The sequence below is a fragment of the Erithacus rubecula genome, assembly GCF_903797595.1.
Source record: "Erithacus rubecula genome assembly, chromosome: 12".
NCBI classification, from domain to species: Eukaryota; Metazoa; Chordata; class Aves; order Passeriformes; family Muscicapidae; genus Erithacus; species Erithacus rubecula.
In genome coordinates, this window is record NC_136664.1 from 19,821,246 (window position 1) to 19,847,145 (window position 25,900).

General features: G+C 45.2%; 1 protein-coding gene across 4 annotated transcripts in view; it reads right to left on the reverse strand.

The window, feature by feature from the left end:
- The window catches only part of KCTD15 (potassium channel tetramerization domain containing 15), a 45,285-nt gene extending 25,186 nt beyond the window's left edge, over positions 1-20,099 (reverse strand). For 2 of the 4 annotated variants that reach the window (XR_013775644.1, XM_079316482.1), the window contains exons 1-2: positions 19,229-19,532; positions 13,939-14,114 (exon numbers count right to left, since the gene is read on the reverse strand). Coding sequence is in view for 3 of the 4 variants with exons in the window: in XM_079316482.1 (XP_079172608.1) it covers positions 13,939-14,114; positions 19,229-19,231 (179 nt within the window). In the remaining variant the exon portion in view is untranslated. Of the gene's footprint in view, positions 1-13,938; positions 14,115-18,259; positions 18,453-19,228; positions 19,533-19,656 lie in introns of those variants that run through there. The other 2 variants (XM_079316483.1, XM_079316484.1) reach the window with 2 other exon arrangements.
- Positions 20,100-25,900: the final 5,801 nt, after the last annotated feature.

The following is a 25,900-nucleotide window of genomic DNA, read 5'->3' on the forward strand; positions in this document are numbered from 1 at the left end:
TATTTTAGTGCACTAACAGCTATCAAAACACTTCACCAAACAAACATTTCCAGTATGCCAATTGCTGTATCACAAACCCTTTAATTTAATGTGGCACATGGCTGCATCCACAGGTAAGGGAAGCAGACACACACCCAGAGGACAGAGACCTTTTGCTACACACACACACCAGTATCCCACACCTCATCAGGGATGAAAAGCATCTGCTGTGCTCCACAAGGGAAAAAAACGTAACTTTCAAACACAGGAGCAATCTGCATTTCTTCATTAGGAGTTCCCTACCATGGCTTGTTCACCTTTTGCACCAGGGACAGTGATGAGAGCCTCCCATGATTTATGATGCTTAACTATCCAATTCCCACTGTTTGGGAATTTGTTCCCATTGTCTGGCTGAGCTGCTCTGGAGTAACCATGACCAGAACAGGGCTCTGAGCACATCAGGTGTGAGGATCCAGGGCAGAGCAGAGAGGTTTGTGCTACTGCAGTGAGGACAGGCCAGTTCTGCCAGCCCTGCTCCCAACAAGCACAGTTTGGGGAGACTGAGAACAGCACAGTCTGCCTGACCTGCTGCTTTTAATAAAAGTAACCAAATAATATTACAATACACTATGAGCCTTCAAAACACTGAATGTGTTTAGGGTAGGAGCTGAGTATTACTCTGAATATTGTTATTTCAATGAAATGCATTAGTAACTACACAGAAGTTGCTACACTGGGTAATATCCATCTGCCTGGGAATTCCTCTCTTTATTTTAAACTGTGGAGTCACATTTGAAGTTAAAGAAGCATGTAAACTGGATTTCTGATGCTATTGATTTTTTCCAGTATAACATTCTTTACTGTGCCTAAAAGTGCCTTTTACCTCATTCTAACTGGAATTCTGCCTAAATAGCTGGGGAAGATTAAAAATATTAATATAAACTCTTATATTATCCTCTATTATGTGATTCTTCTTGCTGGATTCTGGGCCTCTCATGTTTTCTCAACACATAATTTACACTAAATATTGGTCATGAAAACAGATTCAGAACAAAAATTCTTTAATTTAAACCAAAATTCAAAACTAGCCTGTTAGATTCCTGGCTTTCCAAAGGTCCCAATTCTGCAAGAGCTGCACTGCAGCTCAGCCTGTGGGAGTTGCAGGCACTCAAGAAAATTAAGTTGTTAATACACGAGAAGATACAAATTTCAAATAAAACATTCCTGCCTGTACGAGTCTTTTCTTGCTGTTCCTTTAACCATCCCTTTCCCTGACCATGGTGTTGGGAGGGCCCTGGTGAGGGCAGGGCTGCACCAAACACCAGCTCAGCTCTCTGGCTGCTCATCTTCTTTCTGGGGCTTCCAGTGGAGGATAACTCAGGATTTTATTAAGATTTTCAATCTGACTAAATCTGGACATGACTCCCATTGCCAACACCCCAGTACAACTGGGCATGCTGGCAGGTTGAAAACATGCAGGCACAAGTTATATTATAATGCAAATGGGATAAATCCTCACTCGTTGAAGAGTGGAACTCCCACTGAGACTCAGTGAATGCAGGGAAAATTTCAAGTGGAACTCATTTTCCTTTCTGGCCCTCCACATCTTTTGCATGTGTGGGTGCTGTGAAACCAGGATTTTTCAGTAGGAAACGAGGGATGTCATTGACTTAAGGGCTTCACAACCTTTTATACAGCACAAGGGGTGACAGCAACACATTGACCTTACACACTGCTCACACACACAGCTGAACATCTGACCTGCTGCAGCCACAGAGCTCCACTTCTGACCCCAGACCTGGGAAAGCTGAGCACCTCCTTCCTGTGGTTATCTCCTTTACTTCCAGATTCACAGGAAATAGCTCCCAGACACAGGCAGCCCAGGACTCTGCAGCTCTGCATCACCTGGGCTGAAACTGGACATCCAGTGACCCTTGGTGCCCAAACTGGACACTCAGTGACCCTTGGTGCTCAAACTGGACATCCCCAGTGACCCCTGGTGCCCAAACTGGACACCCAGTGACCCTTGGTGCCCAATCTGGACACCCAGTGACCCTTAGTGCCCAATCTGAACACCCAGTGACCCTTGGTGCCCAAACTGGACATCCCCAGTGACCCTTGGTGCTCAAACTGGACATCCCCAGTGACCCCTGGTGCCCAAACTGGACACCCAGTGACCCTTGGTGCCCAATCTGAACACCCAGTGACCCTTGGTGCTCAAACTGGACACCCTGTGACCCTTGGTGCCAAAACTGGACACCCAATGACCCTTGGTGCCCAAACTGGAAATTCCCAGTGACCCTTGGTGCTCAAACTGGACACCCTGTGACCCTTGGTGCCAAAACTGGACACCCAGTGACCCTTGGTGCCCAATCTGAACACCCAGTGACCCTTGGTGCTCAAACTGGACACCCCCAATGACCCTTGGTGCCCAAACTGGACATCCCCAGTGACCCTTGGTGCCCAATCTGGACACCCAGTGACCCTTGGTGCTCAAACTGGACACCCAGTGACCCCTGGTGCCCAAATTGGACACCCCCAGTGACCCCTGGTGCCCAAACTGGACACCCAGTGACCCTTGGTGCCCAAACTGAAAAATCCCAGTGACCCCTGGTGCCCAAACTGGGCACCCAGTGCTGTGAACAGGAATGGTCCCATTCTCTCTGGGTACTGATAAATCAGTTTTCTGCTTACAAGCAGCTGCCCCTGCTGCTCAGACATTTCCTTGGTCTGCTGATCCACTAAACAGGTACAGCTCTCCTGCTGACAATAACTTGGGAAGAACCCAGCTTGTCTTTCATTCTTGCTCCATTTGCTTTTCCTGCAGCCCATCCTTGTGTCCTCCACTGAGTAAGCCACACCTATTTTGCCCAGTCCCAGAACTGCTGCAGTACATTACTGCACACCTCCAGCACTGCTCACATCAGCACCTGCTCTGGAGCAGGAAGTCACAGGAGATTGTCACTGCTCCTATTTCTCTACAGGCCTGAATGGGATTGGGAATTGCATCCAGCTCTCTCTATCCATATTTTTTTATCACACTTCAAATGATGAATGAATAATATTTATTCTCTTGTTTATTCTAACTTTTAATTAAGCTGTAACCAATGTAACCAACTTTCCCTGGCTGCTCCTTTAAAGAAACTGAACACATCAAGAACAACTTTTTAAAATGCAATTTCCAAGGGTAAACAATCCCCAAAGCCCATGGAGCTACACCAAGCAGGAAGATTTGTGTAAGTCTTTTGCTGGTGAGCCTGAGCCATTGGCAGATGAGCAGAAACAAAGAGGAATTTCCAGCAGGTTTTTCACTTCAGGGACAGACAGGAGGCAAGGCACCACCACCACATCTGCTGGGAAGAGCCCATCCCACAGCCACCTTCCCAAAAAGAGGAGTCCCTGTCTAGGAGCTATGGAGAAGGAACCACACCTGGGAAGGAGACAGCAATCCACCTGCTGCACAGGACACCTGCCCTACAAAATAAAGCTTATCAAAAACTTCAAAATAGTAAGTCAACTGTCAGCAGTTGAATTCTGATGAGCTACTGAAAGCTGAACCTGACTTTCTTATGTGACTGAAGAGATTCATTCTCAAATACAATACTCTGGCCATGGGTTTGATTCTGGTTCCAGTGAAGTCAAGGCAAAAACATCCTCTGATTTAATTGGAAGCAGAAGCAGGCCCCCACTTTAACCCTCATGCCTGCAAACAGAATACAACTGGATGTGAAACAAAGAAGAAATATGTTTGAAACTGGTATTAACTCCAAGCTTTATTATCCCCCCTCTGTAAGACTAAAAAGCAGTCACTGAATTTTTTTCCTCTCTCAACAGCAATTTTATGTACTGCTGGCCAAAATTCAGCCCTTGCTCCCTCCAAGACACCCCTGGCACAAGCAGAGGACCCAGTTCTCCACTGCCATGTCCTGGCTCCAGGGAGCTCCACTGGCCACATCTGCCCATGGAACTGCAGTGAGTTTTGCAAGGGCAGAGCTCAGGCAGCACTCTGCACACCACATTCCCCAAATGCCAAAACTGCAGCCTCTGGTGTGAACTGCACTGCTACAAATTGTTGGCCTAACACAGTATGACACCAAAGAGGTTAAAGAGAGTCCCTGGTTTTCATTGTCCACTTTCTCAAGAGAGAGATTTGCTACTGCCAGAGCATCTCCCAGATCTAAATGGATTACCTGCAGCACTGGCAGCAGCTGCACTCCATCAGCAGAGATGTGAAACAGGAGCCTGCCCTGTGCACTGGGACTCCTCCAGTGCAAATCTCAGCCTCCAGTGCCTGCCAGCTGAGCCCTCTGAGCCTGACCAAGAGAACAGTGCAAGTGCTGCATAACAGCTTCCAACATCCACGTGCAGGATCCTCCCAGGTCTTCCTTCCTGTGATCTTCAGCAGATAAAAAAGCAGCAAGTTTAGCCTTTGAGCACATACCATACTGCAGCAGAGCCAATTTAACAGTGCAGGTGACACCAAACTCCTCTGCTCTGCCTGTGTCTGATGCCCAGCTCTGACACACAGGCAGCTATCAGTGCCTGCCTCAGGAACATCACCAAGCACACTTGGGGAACCAAGAGCTCTGCCTGGCACAGCTTCAACTGAGAGCAAGGCAGGTAAAAACAAACCCCCATAAAGTTTTTACAAATGTCATTCCATTTTTAAGGATTAAAAGAATGAAGTACATGCTAATCACAGCAGCTGAGATGGAGTAGGGAGTTTGCTGGACAGAGCATGGAGAAGTGAGTTTATAACTCTGGAGTTTAATTCCAGCTCTGCACCTTCTCCCAGCTGTAAATTCAGATTAGAAATGCCACCAACCTGGTGTAATTCTGTATCAGTGGAGATATAGTGATGCCTTGGGTTTTAGCTTCTATATTTTTCAGAATCTCTGCTGCTTAGTGTGTAACATCTAATATGAAGTTTCAGACTAAGTTCTCTTCACAGGGTAGTTTGACAAAACAATCCCTTTCTAGCTGGAGAACCAAGTACAACTGGTGTCTGAAAATCAGAAACAACAGCAAGGGAAAGGGGGCAAAGTGTAAAACTCACAACTAGGATCCATCTTGGATTTGATTTAGGTGCAGCCCCAGCAGGGCTCTTGCACTGCCCAAGGTGTATCCTTTCAGTAAATACCTATTTTATTTTATTTTACTTTATTATTTATTATTTTATCCCTTTTGCTCTGTCTAGTCTCTGTTCCAGGTCAGCCTTTCCAGGCAACAACAGCAGCAATGGAAGTGACTGACAATACCTGTCCTTGCCATGGGATTGTGCACTTATTGTCAGGACAGCACAAGGGAACAAGCTGAGCTACTGCAAGACCTAGCTATGCTCACCAATTTATTACATTTCACACAACAAAAACTTATCAAAGTTCATGGGGTAACAGCAGACAGGGCATCAGCTCCTGCCTGGCATCCTCCACACCAGCTCTGTGCTCCAGAGACCCAGCTTCCCTTCTGCTTTCACACACCAATCCTGTGTTTGCATGCCTGCATATTTCTTCTATTTAAATATGCACTTTGTTCTTAAAGATTTCATTAACCCATGAATAGATTAATTTTGATTTCAGTTATACAGATACAAATTTAAAGGAACTCCTTCAAAACCAGCATGTCTTTGGGAAGGCCAGGAGAGGTTTGTGCATGCACCTGTAAGGGCAGCACAACCTGTGTTCATCTGACTGCTGGTTTTACACACTCTGAAGTCTTTGAAACTCCTTTGAGCACTGGACACCCAGCAGAACATCTGACTGCAGTGCTCAGGTTCTGCTCACTCCTCACCAGGCAGCACCAGCAAAACCCCTGGTGAAACTCCACAGGGAACAACAGGGTTACACCAAGGAGTATTCTGGCCAGAATTCATTTTCTAAAACAAAAGGGTTTGTTTCCTTTTCATTTAGACTTACAGTAAAACTCTCATTGACTTCACTGCAAGAGAGATCTAGTCCAACATATCAATATCCAAGCCACCTCCATTTATTTCAAGTGGAAGGAGGCAAGGAAATAATAAGGTCCAATGTATTTTTAAATCCTTAGATTTCACAAATGATCACAAGCATGTAGGTCACAATATGCACACAGAACAACACCTACAACAACCACCAGTAGGATCATTAAAATAATTAAGTTAGGCCTAGAGACAAAAATAATTTCTTAACATTTTCCTTACAAAACAGTACCCCCTTGCTTCATAATCTAGGGAGTCTGTTTTATAAACTTCCTAAGTAGTTCATGAAATATCCCCCTAAGCAGACTAGGTCTACTTGCCATTGCAGGGTCTTTATAAATCCAAAGTTTATAAATGAAAAGACAAACACTAGTGATGTGTGTTCAAAGACCAGCCAGGAAGGGGAACACCTCTCAGCTCCAGTGGTGAGCTGTGACCTGGGGACATGATTTCCAGCACAAAGCCACTGAACCTGTGTCTTTACATCTTTACTCAACTCCTCTGCATGCCAGGAGGGAGCTGGATGCACAGCACATGAAGCAGCAATCAATAAAGGAGATCCTCCTTTGTTTTAAGTGTAAAGATGCTGCATTTCAATGTACAGCATCTTTACAGTATTTTACACCACACTGTTGAGCAGGAAAGACCCTCCACTTGCAGCACCTCAGAGGCAACTCCTTCCACAGCATCTGTAGGAGTGGTTTCTCAAAATACAATCCTTTTTCTCTTACCATCCCAAAACTGACTGCTGAAAAATACTTAAATTATGCTGCTGGTACCAAAGTGCCCTGTCAGGTGTAAGCAAAGGCAGCAACAAAAGAAATGTCAAATTAAACTTGACCAACAAGAATCTGAGTGCTGAATGAAAAAAATAAGTTGAAATTTGGTCTCCTTGACTGCTGGCTTCTCTTTGTGTGTTTTAGTAAAATAGACTAGTTTTCAACCTGTTGCAAGCAGGAAGGGTGGGAATTATTAACGTGGTAACTCAGCTACATGGATGTTATCACTGTAGAACATGAAAGGATGAGCAGAAAGCAAGGCAGGGTCAGCTGGTGTTTGAACATTGAATGGACACACCACTCAATGCTCATCTTTTGGATGCCCAAGGAGGCACAGGTGCCATCCCTCCTGCCCACTCCTGGCTGCACAGACAGACCTGCTCTTCCTTCTGGCTAGCTGAGGCAAGGAAGCTGCTGCCTGGGAAGGAGTGTGCAATTTCCTCAAGTTCAGAGGGTCTGAACTCCCTGTGCCAGGCACAGCACCACCACCATGTTATTTCTCTAAGTCATGCCAGGGCTGATTTGCTGTCTGCTCCTCCACATAAGGAGCTGGTCTGTCACTGTGACACCCACTTGTGCCTAGAATTCCTCACAGCCCACCCACCTACAGGAAGATCTGCACCCCTAAGGCTGAACTCTGCTTTCCTCTCCAGAGCTGGGGGCAGCTCCCAGTCTGTGGCTGGGTAAGGCAGTGGCCACCAAGTGCAGGAAGGAGTGAACACCTTTGTACTGCATCCCAGACAGCTCAGCTCTGCTGTGGCTCCCTGCATGCCAGGGAGCAGGAGATCCTGGACACAAACAGGTCTGAAGAATCAGCTTTCATACAAATGCCTTCCTTTCCATCTCCCTAAGTCAATGGGATGCAGGGTTAGGGTTACAGGGATTATTCTCCTTTACCATCAAAGCCGTGCAACAACAGAGGGAACATATGGAAATCTGCTACTATAGTGTGCTTCTTCCATGGGCTCTGACATCCAGGACTTTGTCCAGTTAGTGACAGTTAGAGACAGGGTATTTAACATCATCATTCCCAGCTGTAAATACACCTCTAATACAGATTATTTTTATTTTCCATAGAGACCAAGCCATGTACTCCTCTGGCACCTGGGGCAGGTGCTGCTCAGTTCTCCCCCTGCTCAGGAGCTGTGCTGGATGTGTCCAAGCAGCAGCTCACAGTGCTGCAGGACACAAGGCCTGCAGGAACAAGCACTTCACACCTTTCCCAGAGCTTATCAAAGTGCTGCAAGGACTTGTGTGACCTTGGCCATGTAGCACCTGCAATGAACTGGCTCTGCAGATGAGGACACACAGGTTCAGCTTACAGCACCTGATAAAGCAGACTGGCAAAGGGAGACCCTTTTCTTGCTCCAACTCCTGCTTTACTAACTAAAACATCCACAGTAGAAATAGAGGATTCAAGCAGGGAAAAGCTCTCCTTTGGGTTTTTATCTCATGGGTTCTGCTGGTCAAAGTTCCCTCAGAAACCAGAGACATCTGCTCAATGGCCAGATAAGAAAAAATCAAAAGATTTCTCTCCGAATCTCAAGTGCATGGTATGAATCCAAAAACTATGTTAATCTCTGTAAGAACTCATGTATTAATTCAGAAAAAGACTGCATATAACCCAAACCTCTGGGTTTTGGCTCCTTGTTCTCATCTGCAGCACACACCCAGCTGCCTGGCAGAGGGCAGAGCCCTGGGGAGCCCTGGCAGGCTCAGCCCTGGCTGCAGAGCTGCCAGGCTGCTGTGGCAGTGCTCCTGCTCCAGTGCCTCTCAGAGCACTCCCAGTGTGCAGGGTAAATTCCTGCTCCTGCCTCTTCAGGTGCTCTGCTTGAAAGTCAGTGTATGGGTTAAGTTCACAACAGCTATTAAAATTAATGAGCTTGGTGCTGCAGCTCACATGCAGGCACATTTTGTAGTGCTTGGCTGGAACGTGGGGTGCTGGATCTGCCTGGGAACTGCCTTTGGGGAACACAGGCTCCCAGGGATTGCTGCTGCCACCCCACAAACAGGGAACAGGAGCCTTCCAGAGGCTGAACTGTGCCCCTGTGTCTTCCACTGTGCCTGGAAGAGGGAGGGATGGCAGAGGGACCCTGCAGAGCTGGGCTATCCCAGGAGAGCCAACACTGCTCCAGATGGGCATCCTCCCCTCCCTGTGCTGTGCTTGCACAACCACCTACACTCACACATCTGGCCTTCACCCCACTTAACCTGTCTTGAGCACAGGCCTTATTTAATCACTGATTTACACCCTAACTGCCAGCATGGGGTAAGTGACAAAATTTGCTAATTGGACATTGTCTTCAGGCAATAACCTCAATAATGCACAGATTTGATGGAAAATTAGCAAATAAATTATTAGAAGGCTGACACTGAATACATGAGCAAGATATATGAGTTCTGTTAAATGCAGAGAATTATATATCCTAAATACATACAAATTAAGAATTTCCCTGCTACCTCTCAAGAAGTGCAGAGTTGGAGCATCATGTAAAAGGGTAACATGGAAAATCTGTCTTGTAGATGTCAGTAGGAGTGTCTGAGTCATCAAACCACAGTGTTCAGTTGTATAGGGTCAGTAATCATGTTCCAGCAGGGAAAACAGAGGGGTCCTCAAACCTGGAGCAGAGAATTCCCCTGAACTCAGCCCAGGCTGGTGTGGCTGCAGAGGAGGGGGGAGAAGCACATCTCAGGTGTCAGTGCTGAGCTCCAACAACCAGAGAGATGGGGGTGCTGGAGGAAAAGGCAGGTGAATTTAAACCCAAAGACACCTAGAGAACAGCTAGAATCAGGTCACTTGGTAGGAGAGCTTGTAAGGGTGGGTCAGAAGAATGACAATGTGTTTTGACAAGAAACATTCAGAGGAGAAGACACATGCTTTAGGGGACTCCTTTGTCAATCACCAAAAAAGTCCATCGGTTCAGAGGAAAGTGAGGCCTGGAAAATTCCTGTCTTGTAGAGAGGTCATTAGCTCCTGAAACAAATAATAAAACCTGTGCTGGTTTTCCTTGGAGGGCAGCGAGCCCAGTGCCCAGAGCTGAGATCAGCAGGGCTCTGTACTGCACTGGCTCAGCCCCCTGGGGAAAGGCTGGGAGCAGAGCTCCCAAAGCACAAGGCATGCAAACATTTGGGGAGGCTCTCTGGGCTCCCCCACTGCTCCCACCTGCACAGCAGAGACTGCATGGAAATCATTCCTGCTCCCCTGGTCACAAGGAATGCCACTGACAGCATCAGCTTCTACAGCAAACAGAAATACCTTCAACAGAGGGCTACACACAAACACAAACTAGCCAGGAATGGAAGGTAAATAGATTTACCTGGTATGCCAGAACAACTCAGAGAGAGCTCAGAGCAATTCCCTGAGATAAAAACACTGCTCAGGACTGTGGAAAGGATGGGCTGCTGATGAAAAACCTCGTTCTGCTTGCTAACAAAAATTCAAAGTGGTACCAAAATTTGCAGTGAAATCAAGAAGCTGGGCTTGCTGTGGTCTACAGGGATTTGGAGGTTCTACTTCTTTTCTGCTTAAAGTCAAAAGAGATGTCTGCCAGAGTTCAGTGGGAACAAGACTGGGGGATCTGGCAATGCCTTTGGGTATTCCTGACTGCATGCTTGGACTTTGGGTGCAGCTTTGTTTTCTAAATGTAAAAACTGTCTCACTCCATTGGATAAATACAATTTGCAACTCACTTTGCAGATGTGCTAGAGGTTTTGCAGCCTTTACAATCTGTCATATAAATCCACATTCAAGTGTCAACGTGTGAAGGGGCTGCTTTAGAGGTCCTCTGGGTGAAAACAGGAATGAAATTTCCAGAGCAAATGCTACAAAGATGAATTATTTCTCTACTTAGCCAGTTATTATAGAAATAAGATGTTGATGGTAAGAGTCACTAGAATTCAACAGAGTTTTTTTGTTTGGTTTTGTTGGTGGTGGTGGTGGGTTTTTTACTTGAAATTCAGAACTACAAGAATTGGGAGTTTAAGAAGCAGAATTTGCTGAAAACAAACTACTGAAATTGAGCCTGAGATCCAGGTAAGACAACAACCACCTCCTTGTACCTTCAAAGCTTGTCAACTTTAATGACAATTTTGGGTATGCATGGATAGTGGCCACAAGTAGGTATAGGATGAGGGAATAATAATATTATTTGTGAGGTAATTTTTGAGACCATTATTGTGCTGATCACAGTTTCTCTTTATGTTTCTCATTCCCTTGCCTTTCACCCTCTGAAAAGCCAGTCTGTTTTTATCTTGTGTGTGATTTAACTCAAAAAGCCAGCTGGAAAGGTGTGCAAGAGTAGTGGGTGAGTATGAGTGGCTCAGAAACTACCTTCGGCAGTGGCTGTTTAACCCTCTTCTCCTCTGTCACACCAGTTGTGTGCTGCTCAAGTTTTCTCCTCTTAAGAGAATTTATTTAGGCCATAAAAATTTACGGGAAGGAGGACATCTCCCCCTTTAACGCCTAATCTGGCACCTTTACTTATGCAAATTTAATCAATGGACAAATGCTCTGATCACAGCAGCTGCACTAATACAAACAACATCAAAGACTTTGTCAAAGTTGCTCTGAAACAACTCTGGGAGCTCTGAAATGCAAGATTTGGCCTCTGGTTCCACATTAACAGCCATTCACTAACTTAAGGAAGGTTTCCCGAAAATTTCCCTTTCCTCCCCAAATCAGAGCCAAGCACACAGATAACCTGGCCCAGCCCAGCAGAGTGGGCAGAGCAGTCACTGTGTTTATACACACACTCACAATCCACGTGTCCTTAAAAACCCAGGTACAGTACATGCTGAGAAGCCCACAAGCTAAAAGCTCTTTGGGATCTGGGAGCACAGAGAAAGCTACAGAAACTGTGAAACAAATAAAAAGGAAGTTTATTCTCAAAGTTTTAATGCACAAACTATTTTATGTGACTGCAGCTAAGATTTAGCAAAGCACTGCAGCATATGCTTACATCTTCTGCTGAAATACAATCTACAGATTTGTGTGACTTCTTGGATCTGAAGCTTTTAAACTCATGCTCAGACCTAGAGTTTAACACCCAGTCCAAAATAATCCAGAAAGCTCTGCCTGTGGATCAGGGTGGCCATGCCCCTCCACAGGTTACCTCTGAGCAGCAGCCAGCAGTGCCCTGGCACTATTTCCAGATGTTCTGCTCAGAAGAGCTATCTCCTTCCCCCTGCCCCAGGAGAGACCCAGGAACCCTTTCCAGCCCCTCCACTGCAAAGCCAGGCTGTGCCATGTGGAAATACACACAGGGCAGGGAAGCAGCACCAGGAGCTCCAACCAGCCCCAGGGCAATAACTGCAAGTACTCTGCCCCAGCCAGAGCAAGCCAGGCTCAACGAGGGGCTTACAACTAAGAATGCTACACAGCACTGCAGAAAAAACAGTAACATTTAAAAATAAATAAAAAGAAGATAATAAATTAAATGCAGCCTTCACCCAGTTTGGTAAGGTATCAAGCAATGTGTCCTACTTGGGATGCTGGTGAAGGGTTATCTTTTGCTATAAAAACAATGTCATCTCCAGGTTTCATCCTGAAAGCTCTCACTTCAGTGAGAAATGAAGTTTGAGCAGCTGAAAAAGCATTCAAGCCTTATGAGATAGCACAGCAACATAAACAAAGAACAGTACACAGCAAAACACCAGGCAGCATGTAAGCTCTCCTCAGCTTTGTACTTTCAAAATCTGAAGAAATATGCTTTTGTTATTTATCAAGCAGAAAAAAAAATATTTTGGTTCAGTACTCTATTCTCTTGAAATAAAATCTGTGAATTTATGTATATTCTCCAAAAGCTTCCATAACTGAAGCTTTTATTAAGTAAGTTTGATGTGGGGCATATTTTAAAAATAGCAGTGATATTTTAAAATGTGGAAACAGATGTGTCACTCTATTACAACTGCTGAATCTTCACTGTATTTTTTAATACTATGAAGCATTTGTATATTCCTCCATTATAAATCTCTCTTCACTAAACAGATTTCTTCTCTATGATTAAAGTAGTACCACAAAGACATTATTAAACAGACACTGTCCAAAAAAAATTGTTTTGGTCTGACCATAAAATATAGGTGTTTTAATAATTGGGCTTTTATCCACAGAGAATTTCAGCAGCTCCCTTTCCTTGGAATGAAATCACAGCCATATGCTTTATGATATTAGAGGCATTTCAAGGTGTCTCCATAAATGTCATTTATTGCTTGGGAACCTGCCAAATCTGCAAAACCCCTTAGTTCTTTTAAAAGAAAACGTCTTCAGATGAAACTAGCTCTTTACACTGGTTGTCATACCTAAAAAAGAAAAAAAAAAAAAAAAAAAAAAAGAACAAGTCTCTTATGGAACACTGGCCATCTGGCCATGCAGGTAGGAAAACCTCTGGCACAGCCACATCTGCCCTGCACTCACACTCACCCTCTGGACCCTGAGCAGCCTCAATGACAAAAAGATGAATTGGCTTAGTGACCGAAAACTGTAAATCAAAATCAGGCACCTCTCAAGGTCCTGCTCCTGCCATGAATGTGAACCCCTGACACAGCAGTGCCTTCCACGCTGCCCAGCATCCCAGAGCCCTGCAGGACAGCCAGCCAGGCAAAAACCCACACAGATATCATCTCATGCCACATCTATTCCTAATTTGGCATATCTGGAGTCTATCCTGAGATAACACTGGCCAGATCTACATTAATCTTGCCAGATGTGTCACCAACCTGTCCAGCACAAAGCACCATGTTTGAACACACAGGAATTTAATGCAGCACCGGAGTGGCTCAGCCAGGCACTGCCCAAAGGAACCAAGTGCTGAGATACCACTGAGGTCAGGACTCTGGCTGGCCAACAGAAGCATCCATTAGTCCCACAGGAGTAGAGCCATTCTCCTTGAGAAAAAAAAACCCTATTTTTCCCCCTAAGCCTGCAAGAAACAAGTTTCCTGGTACAACTGGAGATAATCTAGGGCAGCACACCAACAGGTGCTTCAAACGCATCAGCAGAGTGCCGAAGATGTTGAGAGAGAAAATGAATAGACTCTCTAAATAATATATAAATTGTACAGGCCTTTTTTTTTTTTTTCTGCAGAACCCTAGTGAAGTTACTGTATAAATCAGAAACTGCATTATTCATAAGTGTTGAATATATAATAAATGGTACTTCGCACTGAAATATTGCTGACAGGTACATGCAGGGAAGAGAAGCAGGCAGCTGGCAGCAGCAGCTCTCACCTGGAGTCTGGGTACTTGGTCAGGGTGGCCAGGCTGCTGGTGTACATGTGTCCTCCTACATCGATGTGCACGGGAGCGTTGGACTTGGTGAGTTGAGCTGGGAGAGGAATTCCTTGAGCAGCCAGAGGAGAAACCGGGGAGCGTGTTAGAGACAGACGGGACATGCTTCTTCCCTCCTGCAGCGGGGAGCAAAAAGAACAACTCCTCTTAAATGTAGCAGTGTGTTACCTTTCTCTCCAGTGTGATCACAGATCTAATCAGATCGCTTTTGCGTCTGCCTGATCACATATTCAGCTAACAAATTATTGCCACCACTGTAATTAAGTGTATTTGCATCATTTTCTTCTAAGTACCAGAGGGGAAGAGAAAGATGCTTATTAGCAATAAGAAATCAAGAAAAAAAATTTTTTTCAAGGTGTCAGCCTCAAGGGGCATAAAACAAACTGCAAAATTCTAATTAAAGGTCGTGGGCTTATGTGTTAGATGTGAAATATCCCCTGACAAAGGAATAACCAATTTGTGAATTGGGATTCAGGGGGTTTTTGCAAGTTTGTCTCAGTAACAAGACACCTCTAAATTAGTGACTTCCTCAATACCTAAGGCATTTGGTTTATACATGTAGTAAATTTCACATCAAACTAAGATCAATTTTTCCGGCTTATTTTCAATAATTGTGAAATAAATGGGTAATTTTCAGTTAAGCCTTAATATTAAACCTAAACAACTAATAAGCTTTCAAACTGAAAGCAATTAATACCTGGAAGCAGTGAAAACAGAAAGATAAATAAACTGACCCATGCTTTCAGGACAAGAAAGTACTGTATAGTCTAGCACGTGAAATTATAAATTCCACAATCCACCTAATGTTTCCTGCCCTAAAAAAATTGGAAAATTAGTGCAATTACGGAATTGAATCCACAAATTTTCAGCAAAACCAAAGCTAAAAATACTGAAATATCTTAAAAATCAACAGGACAACCAAGCAAAAGAAAATTCCTCAATTCTCTTCTTAAGAAAAGCACAGCTTATTCTGCATGAAACATGTCTCAGAGATGAGTTCAGTTCCATCGGCGCAGACAGCACACAGGTCAAACGGAAAAAAAACCCTTTTCCAAAAGTTTAAGAAAATGTACATCCATTCTGCCCCTTATGGGGAAAGCAACATATGCAAAACATTATGGTCGAAGACATTTCTGAATATAATCTAATTTTCCTGGTATTCTGTAATTCAAGCATGCTACCAAGCACCCGGGCTCTTCCTGGCATCTGACAAGCACTTCACATGCAGCATTGCAAAGTGAATTTCTATTTCTCCCCACATTACTTTGACAGTGTTTCTCAGAAATCTAAAGCTGGTCTTGCCTTTCTCTTAGCAGTATTTCACACGAGATGCCCGACTATGCCACTTGATGAACATAAATTAGCAACATTCCTTGTAAAATAATTTCCAAGCTACAGAGAAAGGGATTGAAAAACCCCAACACATCTGAACAGCCTCACAAAGTCATCCCGACATCACAATTTACTGTATCTCATCTTGGTTAGCTCCTAAGAATTCCCTGCATCTACAGCACAGAAATACATCACCCCATTATGAATCCACATCCTTGTCTCTTCAGAGGCTGGGTGGACATCTGCACTGAACACGAAGCAAATGCCAACTCTGTCCTAGGACTTCTGTGTCAGCCGACGCCAAATTGGGCATTAACATTTTCACTACAGCACCACCTTCAAGGAAAGTGACTGAATCCTTTCATGACTGAAGATGTTGCTTTCTTGTTTCCCACAAGAGCTTGTTGTAGTCAGCCTTCAGTAAACATGTCACACAGCATAAATAAAACAACTAACTTTTAAAAACAACTTAGTATGTAAGTACCTACAGTATTTTAGCAACGTGTTTACTGATCTGTCTGCCAACAGAGACAAAGGTTGCTGGGTTTTTTTCCTTACCAAAGAGCACTGTAAACTCATGTTCAGTCTCTACTCCTTCACTTAAATGAAAGGGTCAGAAGATCCAGGCTGAATGTCAACCCTGTCTTTGTTCAGACCCCAACCATTATCACTAATGATAAAGGTACAGACCTTGCACGGTACAGGGCTGCCTTAGAAATAAATCTCATGCAGTTTCACAAAACAAGAATCTAATTAGGGCTCATCTGCACCCCTTGTTACAATTTCCAAATGAAATCAAAGGACTTCCAGTCCTCTGTAAATGTGTCTTACATTAAACCATTTGTCTTGAAATACAGACATCAATTTTAAAATATGCACAGATAGCTAAAGATCAAGTGATACGAATCTATTTGTGCATATTTAAACACTGCTGCTATCTTAGGATTTTGTTTAATGTTAGTATACCAGTAAATTCCTTGATCTGTAAAGACTGAGATTCTCAGTGAGGCCATACTCACACAGTAGATATTTAATTTATACTATTCACTGGAGGGACCTTTTGAACAATCCTCTGCTTTTGGCATTTCTCAGCTAGAGCATGTGTTGAAAAAACACTTAATTATAGAAAATCACTGGAAAGCTAAAATAGTTTTCAAACTTTTATGGCTTTTCATACTTATTGAGGGTGCCACTGGCTTTTGGGGGGAGAGGAGGAGAAGGGGAATTAAAACGCTGGCTGGAGAAGACTCATATTAAAAAATGAATCCTAGATTTTTATTAGAGGTGTGGAAGTCAAACATTTTTGTATGAGCAAATTACCAAGAGGCGCAACTGCCAAGCACTGCATAAGGGGCACTAGTGCTCCAAAAAAAATACCCCCTGTTTCTTAAGGTAACCTATTCCTAGTGACTCCATCCTCTTCTTAATGTAACACACAGCAAAAATTCATCACACTGAGTAATGTACTTATTTTATGCACAAAGCAAAATCCTAAATGTATTTATCCAGAGAAAGTCTTTATGCGCATATTTTCTAATATGGATGAGAAAATTAAAACCTTAAGGGTAAATATCGCAGAAACACTAACAAACTTCATTTATTAAACCATGTAAAATAATCCTTGCTCTTTAGCTGCCTACAACAGGATACAGCATCCCAACTAGTGGCACAGACAATAACCCTGCTCTAATAAGTAACACAGGAACCTGCTGAAGGCAAAATCAATAGAGCCTGATTCCCAAATTATGTGAATATTTAGTTTTTCAAACATTACACACCAAGATCTTTCAGAGCCAGCTTATCTTTTTTTGCCTTCCTAAGCTAACTGCTTGTAAAAACTATTTGCCCATGCAAAGTGAAATAATCACAATGCCATGCTCATTTACACACAAAATGATTTTGTGTCCCATTGTGCTCACAGTTGTTCAGCTCTCTAGGGGTGATTAAACTAGCTATGCTGCTACAGCTTGAGATGATTTCACTGAATCGTTTCTCCATGAAGTTGCTTCTTTGCTAAGCTGTTATTTTAACCATAAAAGGTAAACAGAAGGCAGTTGTAAGAGCTCCATTCAGCTCCGTGCCCAGGGCTATAACCCTAGGGCAGAGAATGCTGAAAGACTGCAGAATTTTCCAGGGTGTTGCCTTTCTTGCTCTAAAGCCTTCAGGAATACTGTTCATTTAATACACACTCTAGATGATACATTTCAGATCCTACTAAAAGAAAGACTTCAAAAGTGTAAGAAGTTTTGGGCGGATGAAGCTTTCCCACCTCTGCACATAGCTCGGGGCCATGGTAACCAATACTGCTGTTGATGTTGGGAAAATACAGGAGAAATAAACTGCACAGAGCAGAGCAGACAGACAGGGACAAGGGAGGTGAAAGGTTGCAGGAAAGAAACAGGCAGCAGTCTGGAAGGGGGAACGAGGGGAAAAAAAAAAGTAAAATAATAAAAAAGGAGGCGGCTCTGAAGGAGGGACAAAGTTAAATCAAGGAGCAGGCACTTAAAAGACTACAGATGGGAAGCAAGACTAATTAAGGATGTAAAAGCGCTTTGTTTCTAAAGTTTATTGTTGCCAGGATAAAAATTAATTGAAACTAATGCTGTTATTCACTCGTGCAGTTTAATTCCTTCACGCACATTGAAGACGTGCAGCGAGCACGGCAGGTTTGCCGCGGAGCCGCTCTCCCGGGGAGCCGGGCCGGGGGGGAGCCGGGCTGGGCCGAGCCGGGCCGGGCTGCATGGCCGCAGGGACCCTCGGTACCAGCACCGGGGTGAGCTGGGCAGTGCAGCCCCGGGGCAGTGCAGCCCCCCAGGCCCCGCAGCCCCCCGGGCCCTGCAGCCCCCACCGCCCCGCTCGGCTCCCCGGCGCTGCCGTGCCTCAGGGCAGCGTCTGCGGCCCCGGGCACAGCCTCAGCCCGGGCCATTACCTTTGTCTGCCTCGCAGGGCCGGCGATCCCCGGCTCTGCCGCTCCACACAACTTGCCCACGCCGTGCTCCCGGCCCCCAGACAAAGCGGGCCGGGCCGGGCTACGAACCTGGGGCTCGGCGGCTCCAAAATTAAAACTCCATAAACATTTGCACACACCGCCAAGCTGCTTTACTGAACGCTGCACCGAGAGACACAGCAGATCGTGCCCAAAACTTTTTTTTTTTTTTTTTTTTTTTTGGGGGGGGGGGGGGGAAGGGGAACTCCCTGTGGAGCTCTGGTTGCCCCAACCAAAAAAAAAAAAAAAAAAAAAAAAAAAAAAGAAAAAAAAAAAAGGAAAGGCTTTCTCCTTCCTCCCCCTCTTCCCCCCCCCCCGCAACCCGCCTCTCTCTGGCAGTCTCCAGTCTATTTAGTGCAAGTTTCACGTCACCCAAATGCTTTTCCCTGCTGATGGTCAGGGAAATCACCAGCGAGCAACGCACCCGGTCACTCAACTTCTGCCTTTTTCTTTTGAACACACTGTATGCCCAAAGGTAAAATTCAACCAAAAAAAAAAAAAAAAAAAAGGCACAACATGGCGTCCTTTACTTATTCCCACATAACAAGAAAGGAGATGTCTTAGATGAATGCAAGAAAAAAAAAAGTCAAGCCCGAATCCCCGATCCTACACATTTTCCGCGCAGCCAATGGTGGTGAGCATTAGCCAGGCTAATGTATTAATTTTGCAGAAGTGTGCCACATCGCATGCAGGAGCAGGAATGCAAACTATAGCCTAGAGTGGTTTGAAGTCTACCCCAAACCAAGCCTTCCACTCTCACTGGCGCCAGAGTTTCATTCACAGCCCGCCCGTGTTTTCCATACGCGGCGCTCCCCATTGTCGCCCGCCTTCCCTTTGTGCCGAGCCGCCCCGCCGCCAGCCCCGCGCCCCGGCCCGCGCTGCCGCCCGCCCGAGCCGCGGCTCCGCGCGTACCATGCGAGAGCGCGGAGCGAGCCGCGCTGCCTCCGCCGCGCTGGGGCTGCGCCGTCTTCAGAGCCGGGGCCGGGGGGGCACCGGGAGCGCGGGCACCCCGGGCCGCGGGGCTCCGCCGGCGCTGCCCATGCTGGAGCGGAGCAAAACAAAACATACACACGCACGCACACACACACACAGAGACACACGCGCGCAACGCTACCAAAGCGGGGCGGCTGCAAACGGCTCCTGTAGCTTTAAAAAAAACAACCCTGCCGCTGCTCCCCGGAGCCGGCAGCCGAGTGAGTTTGAAGAGGCACTTTACAAAAAAAAAAAAAAAGGGGGGGGGGGGGAGGAAAGGAGCGCGAGCAGGCGCGGAGCGGGCGATGCGAGGCGAGGCACGGCGCGTACGGCGCTCCGGCCGCGGGAGCCGCTGCCGCCGTCCTTACCTTGAGCACAGAAGAGATCTGCGAGCCCCCCTTTGGCTTTGGGCTCTGCCGGGGCTGTGTGTGGATGGGCTCAGCTTTTTGCTTTTATTACTATCTTTGCTCCGCAGATCCTGCTGTGATTATTATTTCTAAAGCTGCTCTCTCTCCTCTCTCTTCCCCTGTTTTTGCTGCTTCTTTTTCTATTTATTTTGTGCGTGTGTGTGTATGTGTGTGTGTGAGAGGGGGGGTGAAAAAAAAGCCTTTAAATGAAACTGCCGAGGCTGTTATGAGAAGAAAGGCAATAATCCCGTCTCTAAATAACAGAGGGAAGGGAGAAGAGGAGGAAAAAAAGCGAATTCTTGCTCAGGGCTTTGCAAACGCCTGCAGGGCAGAGGATTAGGCTACAATTAGCTCAGCCCTTTGCTCTCGCCCTAGCTAATTTTGCGATGAAAATTGGCTATTTTTCCCTCCTTTTGGTGAAGGTCTGCAGATTTACTTCCCCCACCACCCCCCACCCCCCCACCCCCCAAGAATAAAATAAAATACAGCCCTTGAAAATGAAATAAGGCTGGGAAGGCGGCCGGCTCCCAGCCCGCGCCCCCGGCGCCGCCGCCCGCAGAGGCGCTCCGCGCGGCGCTGCCGGGGCGGGAGCGCGCAGCGAGCGCGGAGCGAGCGCGGAGCCCGGCCCGGCCCGGCCCTGCCCGGGGATAACGGTTCGGTGCTGGGGAGGATCAGGCCACTGTCACGTCCTTCAACAGACTTACTGAAAAGAAGAAGGAGGAAAAGAGAGGGGGGGAAGGGGGGGAAAAAAGCTGATTTTAATCATTGTCATTTGGTCTGATGTAATATTTCCCCAGGCATTTTCAACTAGGCATAAATTTTCAGCTCCCAAATAAGTAACACAGGGCACGTTTCTCACATCTCTTGACTCCTCTGTTACAATTAGGGTAGCACCCACTCTGCACTTGTTGATAAACTAGATGAAGTTAAAAAATAAATAATAAAAAAATAGCCCCGACCCCCCCTTCCCTGCAGCACCCAGCGCCGCCGAGGTGCGGACGGGGGGCCTCGGGGGCGGGGGGGGGCCGCAATTATTCCCAGCCATCCATCCTGCCTGCCTCCCCCTCCCTTTCACCCTTTGCTAATGTCTCGCATTGTAAACGCCAAATTTCCTGTAGGCCATTAAAACCAAATGACGTCTATCGACATGCATTGTGCTATTGCGGAGCGCCCTGGCAGCCCGCCCCCGGCCAAAAGCGCCATTTCAATTAGAGCGCGCGGCGCGATGGCGCGGGGCTCCGCGGGCGGCTCCGCGGGCGCGCAGCGCGCCCGGCCCACCTACCGGGGGGGACCGGCAGGGGAAAAAAAAAAAAAAAAAAAAAAGGAAAAAGAAAGGAAAATCCCTCCCTCAACTTTCAGCCAGAGGCGCGGGTCTGCCGGTGCCTGCGCGTTTCTGCGCGCCGCCGCGGGGGATGCGCCCCAGCTCCGCGCTGCTCCCCGCGGAAGCTCGGCGAAGGGCGCGGGGCCCCTGCGCGCCCCATCGATGCGCTCCCGGCGCTGAGGGGAATGGGGATGGTGGGGATGGGGATGGTGCGGGGGGTTCCGGCGCCTCCGCGCCCGCGGAGCGGCTCCGTGCGCGCCGGCGGCCGCGGCTCGGCGGGGCTGCAGCGCCCACTAGCGCGCGCCGCCGCGCCCGTTACGCAACGGAGCGCGGCCCCGAAGGTCAGAGCGGAGCGGGCCGGGCCCCCGCCCCACAGCCGGGGCCGCGCCGCCAGGACACCCCAACACTGGGGAGGGAGGGGGGTTAAAGTTTTCTTCCGCGGCAGGAATAAACAGAAACTTTTCTCCTAAGGGGAGCTTTTTTCTTTTTTCTTTTTTTTTTCTTTTTTTTTTTTTTTTTTTTTTTTCCCCTTCTAGAGTACAAACTACAGGAGAAGAGGGAAATTTTCTCATTAAAGTTACATCCCTGCAGTTAGTTCAATTACTTGATATATGCAGAAGATGTTGTAAATTTAAAGATTTAAATAGCTTACAAAGATGCCGGAGGCTCCATCAGTTAATTTCCTTAATTTATGGATTTTTAGCTGAGCTTCTGAAATGAAAAGGAGAATGAGAACTAGGTCAGCTCAGAGATTTGCATCCAGAACAGACTAAAATTTGTTTTCCTTGACCATCCCATCAGCCCAGGTGTGATCTTTGTAGGGGTCACTGTCCCACCTCTGACCCCCCAGGCTGGGACACTGACTCTGTGAGCACGGCACAAAGGGGTCGATTTTATTCTGAAATATCCTCCGCACACAAGCGTGTCCCCAGCCAGCTGCCTCACCTGATGGCTGTAGCCTAAATACTCTCATTTCCTCGGCACTCTGGTCAACAAGTGGATCCGGGGAGGACAAGCTCCACTGAGACCTGACCTGCCGCGCACCGAGTTTCGCTCAGCTTTTTTGTAGGGGTGCGGGCGGACTGTTTGGAATTACTTGGCATCATAATTTTTACTTCCTTTGTGAATTACTGACTGCTAAGTGAAAAATAAATACGGGAATCTCGAACAGCAATCAGAGCAGCATAAAAATAGGATACTTCTGCACTGAGGCACGCTAAAGAGGAAAGAGAAGACCTAAAAATACTGCACTTATACGAAAAGTAGAAATTGCGATCTGACTCATCCCAACACATCTGTGCCAGGCACTGTTTAATTGTGCTGCATGGAAATGGGATGCACGGATAATAAAGATTCGGTTTGTTTGTTTGCTTGTAGATCAAAGCAAAGACACAGTAGCACTTGGAATGAAAAAGCCCGCGCATAGTAGGTAACTTGTGCGGGATTGTTTTTACTGTATCTGAGAGAAGGACAATGTAGGTGGGAGCTTTGTGTTTTTTCTTGCCTCTATTAACGTTGAGGGTAATAAAGGTACGTGTTAGAGCTCTGTATGCACGCTCTCGGTTCTTTCTTCTCACTCAAGTGTGTGAGTGCCTTTCTGTTGTTTTGTTTCAATATGTATGAATATATACATATGAATCAATACTTAAAAGATTGATATAAACTAAACAGTTTTAGGAAGCAACATTGCGGTATGATTAGTATTGGTGTTCATGATTTAACATTTCTTTTCCCACTAGATGAAGTTTCTAAGATTTGCAAGGTACGTGTCAAGGACGGGTATATAAATGGATTTTTATTTATTCACAACTCCAAGACTAATTGCTTCTCTTTGCCTGAAGGCCAAGAGATTGGTTTTAATATGACACTTCAAAAGTATTCATAGAACTACAGAGATACTAAGTGTCATTGTTTAAGAGAGAAATCTCACTATGCTACTTGTGACCCTGAAAATAAAATCTTCCACTGTATTTTGAATCCTAATGTTGTTTTTCAGAGTTTCACTTAAAGCTCAACTATCAAGAAGTGTACAAAGGAAAATATTAAATAGTATGTAGTGAACAAAAAAGAAGAAATACTGTTAGAACTGAAAATAACTTATTTCTCAGCCATTCTATTATCCTCCCTATAAAACAATACAAAATTTGTAGCAGAAGATTCCCGAGCTCAATTGTAGGATATTAGAATTAGAAATTATAAGTTGTAACTTATCACAGGTGCTTAGAAGTTCTTAGCCAAATGTCCAGCATGTGTTTAGTACAATTACAAGTACTTCAAAATATATACTTTGGATTGTTTTTATTATCAACAATCCTTTGTATTCTCTGCAGATGCTTGAAAAATAGAATTGGACAGAACTAATCTGTAATCTGTTTTTATCTGTAGTTTACTTTCTTTTTTTTAAATGAATGGGTAAAATATTTATTGATACACCTAAGACAGTATGAAAGAGAAGCCATAAGGAACTCCAGCTCATTTTCTTTTTTTTCCCCCTAAAAATAATTAATTGTATGTATGTTTGAGGACAGAATATTACTAGATTGTGGAAATACACTGATTTGAAGGAATATAAGTTTCCTATCAAAAAGATGATCCAAATATATTTTGAGATGTGTGAAAGAAAGTACCACAAATTGATGAACAGCATTAACCTCTTCTGCACCATGCTGTCTGAATGAGGGCAGGACAACTTCCAGCTGGTGTTCCTTAGGGTCCTGCATGACATTGTGGCAGGAGACCTCATCCTGTCCTAGTCCTTACTCTTTTTCTTATGTTAGGGGGTTTATCCTGAGGTTTAAACCCGACTTCAGCACTTCTTATGTTACATAACTTGAGGCATTCTGGTGATGACACCTACAGGTCCACCAACTACAATAAGTGCAGGGAGAAAACTGCAGAGTGCCTGGTCCTCACTAAAACTCACCATGTTCTACCAGGCATTTTAAAATAAAGAAGGAAAAGGGAAAAATTGATAATTTCATTAAATGTTTAAAGCAGATAAATGGGAATTAAGGGATTGTTCCTTTAAAACAAAGGAATCAATGTCTATATGCAATTATTACTCCTCCCAGTCACAGTTACCACTGTAGTTCAGATGGACTTTTATCTTATATTTGAGTAAATAATTGGGATTTCAAAAGCAGCTGTTGGGCACTGGGTACACCCTCAGTCAGCAGAGGCTGCATGGCTGTTGCTTTCAGTGGGTTTTCACAGCTGTGGCTGGGTTTGGCTCTGTCTCCTGGACCCCAGAGGCACCAGGGACAAACACATCTGAACACAGAGGTCAGTGGCAGTGGGTGCTCTGACTGCCACCATCGCTTTTGTCACTGGAAAGGAGAGATAAGCAGAAGCTGTGGAAAGCTGATGTTTTGTATGGGTTGAGCCTCCAGAAAGGTTTGTTTTTGTGAGGAACCTGAAAATATTAAGCAGCTTGAAATCCCAGTACTTGCTAATAAGGAATAATAAAAAGAAAGGACAACTCCCACTGAAGCAAGTTTTCAAGCCAGTTGCAGTGCCAATCATTCTGGAACAGGAACTAGACCCAGGGTTTGCTAATTAAGTCAAATAATTGTTTGTCATTTGTAGACAGATGAGGGGTTTCCTGAGAGCAGTAAGCATGACCGTGCAAAGAACAAAATCTGATCATTAGGAAATAACCAAGTCTTGTCAGTCTTTTCCCTTGAATGCTCTTCTATTCTTTTCAAGAAACAGCTTGCTGCTGAGTAAGTTTACAAACCATTACTTTATTGACTAAATACAGATGGATTGTTTTTAAAACTATCCATTATCCAGTGCCTAACTCGTGACAACAGTGTGATGCAAAGAAATAATCTGTCCTGGAATGCCAAGATGAAATAGCTTGTCAGGAAATACAGTATTTGGTTTGTTTGTCTTTTCTGCTTCCAAGTGTTATAAGCCAAAGAGAGCTTCCAAAATGAAATGTGCATAATGAAGATGTCCCATGTTAATGTTCATCACGGTATTTCAAGTTTCACACATTTTGTTATGTGCTCTGCCTCCTCTTCTTAAATAGATTATACAACGGAGGGGTGTTTTTTGACCTGTTTAAGTAACGTGTGTGGTGTTAGTTTTTAGCTACTTATTAAATAAAGCTTGTATATATTGTATATGTCACAGAGACGAGAAACATTTTTATGGCTGAGTTTAATCCATTCACTGGTTTATTAGAGACACAATGTACTCTGAAGAATGTCACAAATCCACACGGTGTCCCTGAGCGCTTGATTTTTGCATATGGATCGCTGACTTAGCTGAACGATGTATAAAATCCTGTGTAGCCAGGCAGCTCCCAACTGAATACACTTCTAAGGGAGGTTAGACGCATTGCTTCTGCCAGCAAAGGTCTGGAATATGTTAAACTGCAGAAAAATCACTTAACAGAATATAGAGAATGAAGAAAAGAGCTGTAATGGCCCTTTTGTAACAAATCATTTGCACTTTTTAGGATCTTTGGGCACAGGCACCTCTAGACTCATAGGTGCATTGCTTATTTATGTAGCAGCATTTCAGCACGCTTTTTCTTTGGCAAATACCAGACCAAAGGGGTTTGGATCATGCATGGCAGGGACAGAACCTGAGAGAACAGCAGCTCAGTAAAGTGTCACGACAAAGCCGTGAAAGTGGAAGGAAAAGAAAATGGAGCAAGGTCTTCCAGAACCTGAATTTAACAGCACACAGAAATGGAATTAAGCACACCTTTATTTTCAAAAATATCTAAATAGTAGAAAAAAAAAGCAGAATTGAAAGGAGAAAACTAGAAGAATATTTTGAGGCAGTGATGTTCATCAGTAGGATAAAACGATTAGCGAATTGGCATTTGTGGGACTGCGGTGAAGGAGCAGAGTGAGGCACAGCATAGAACAA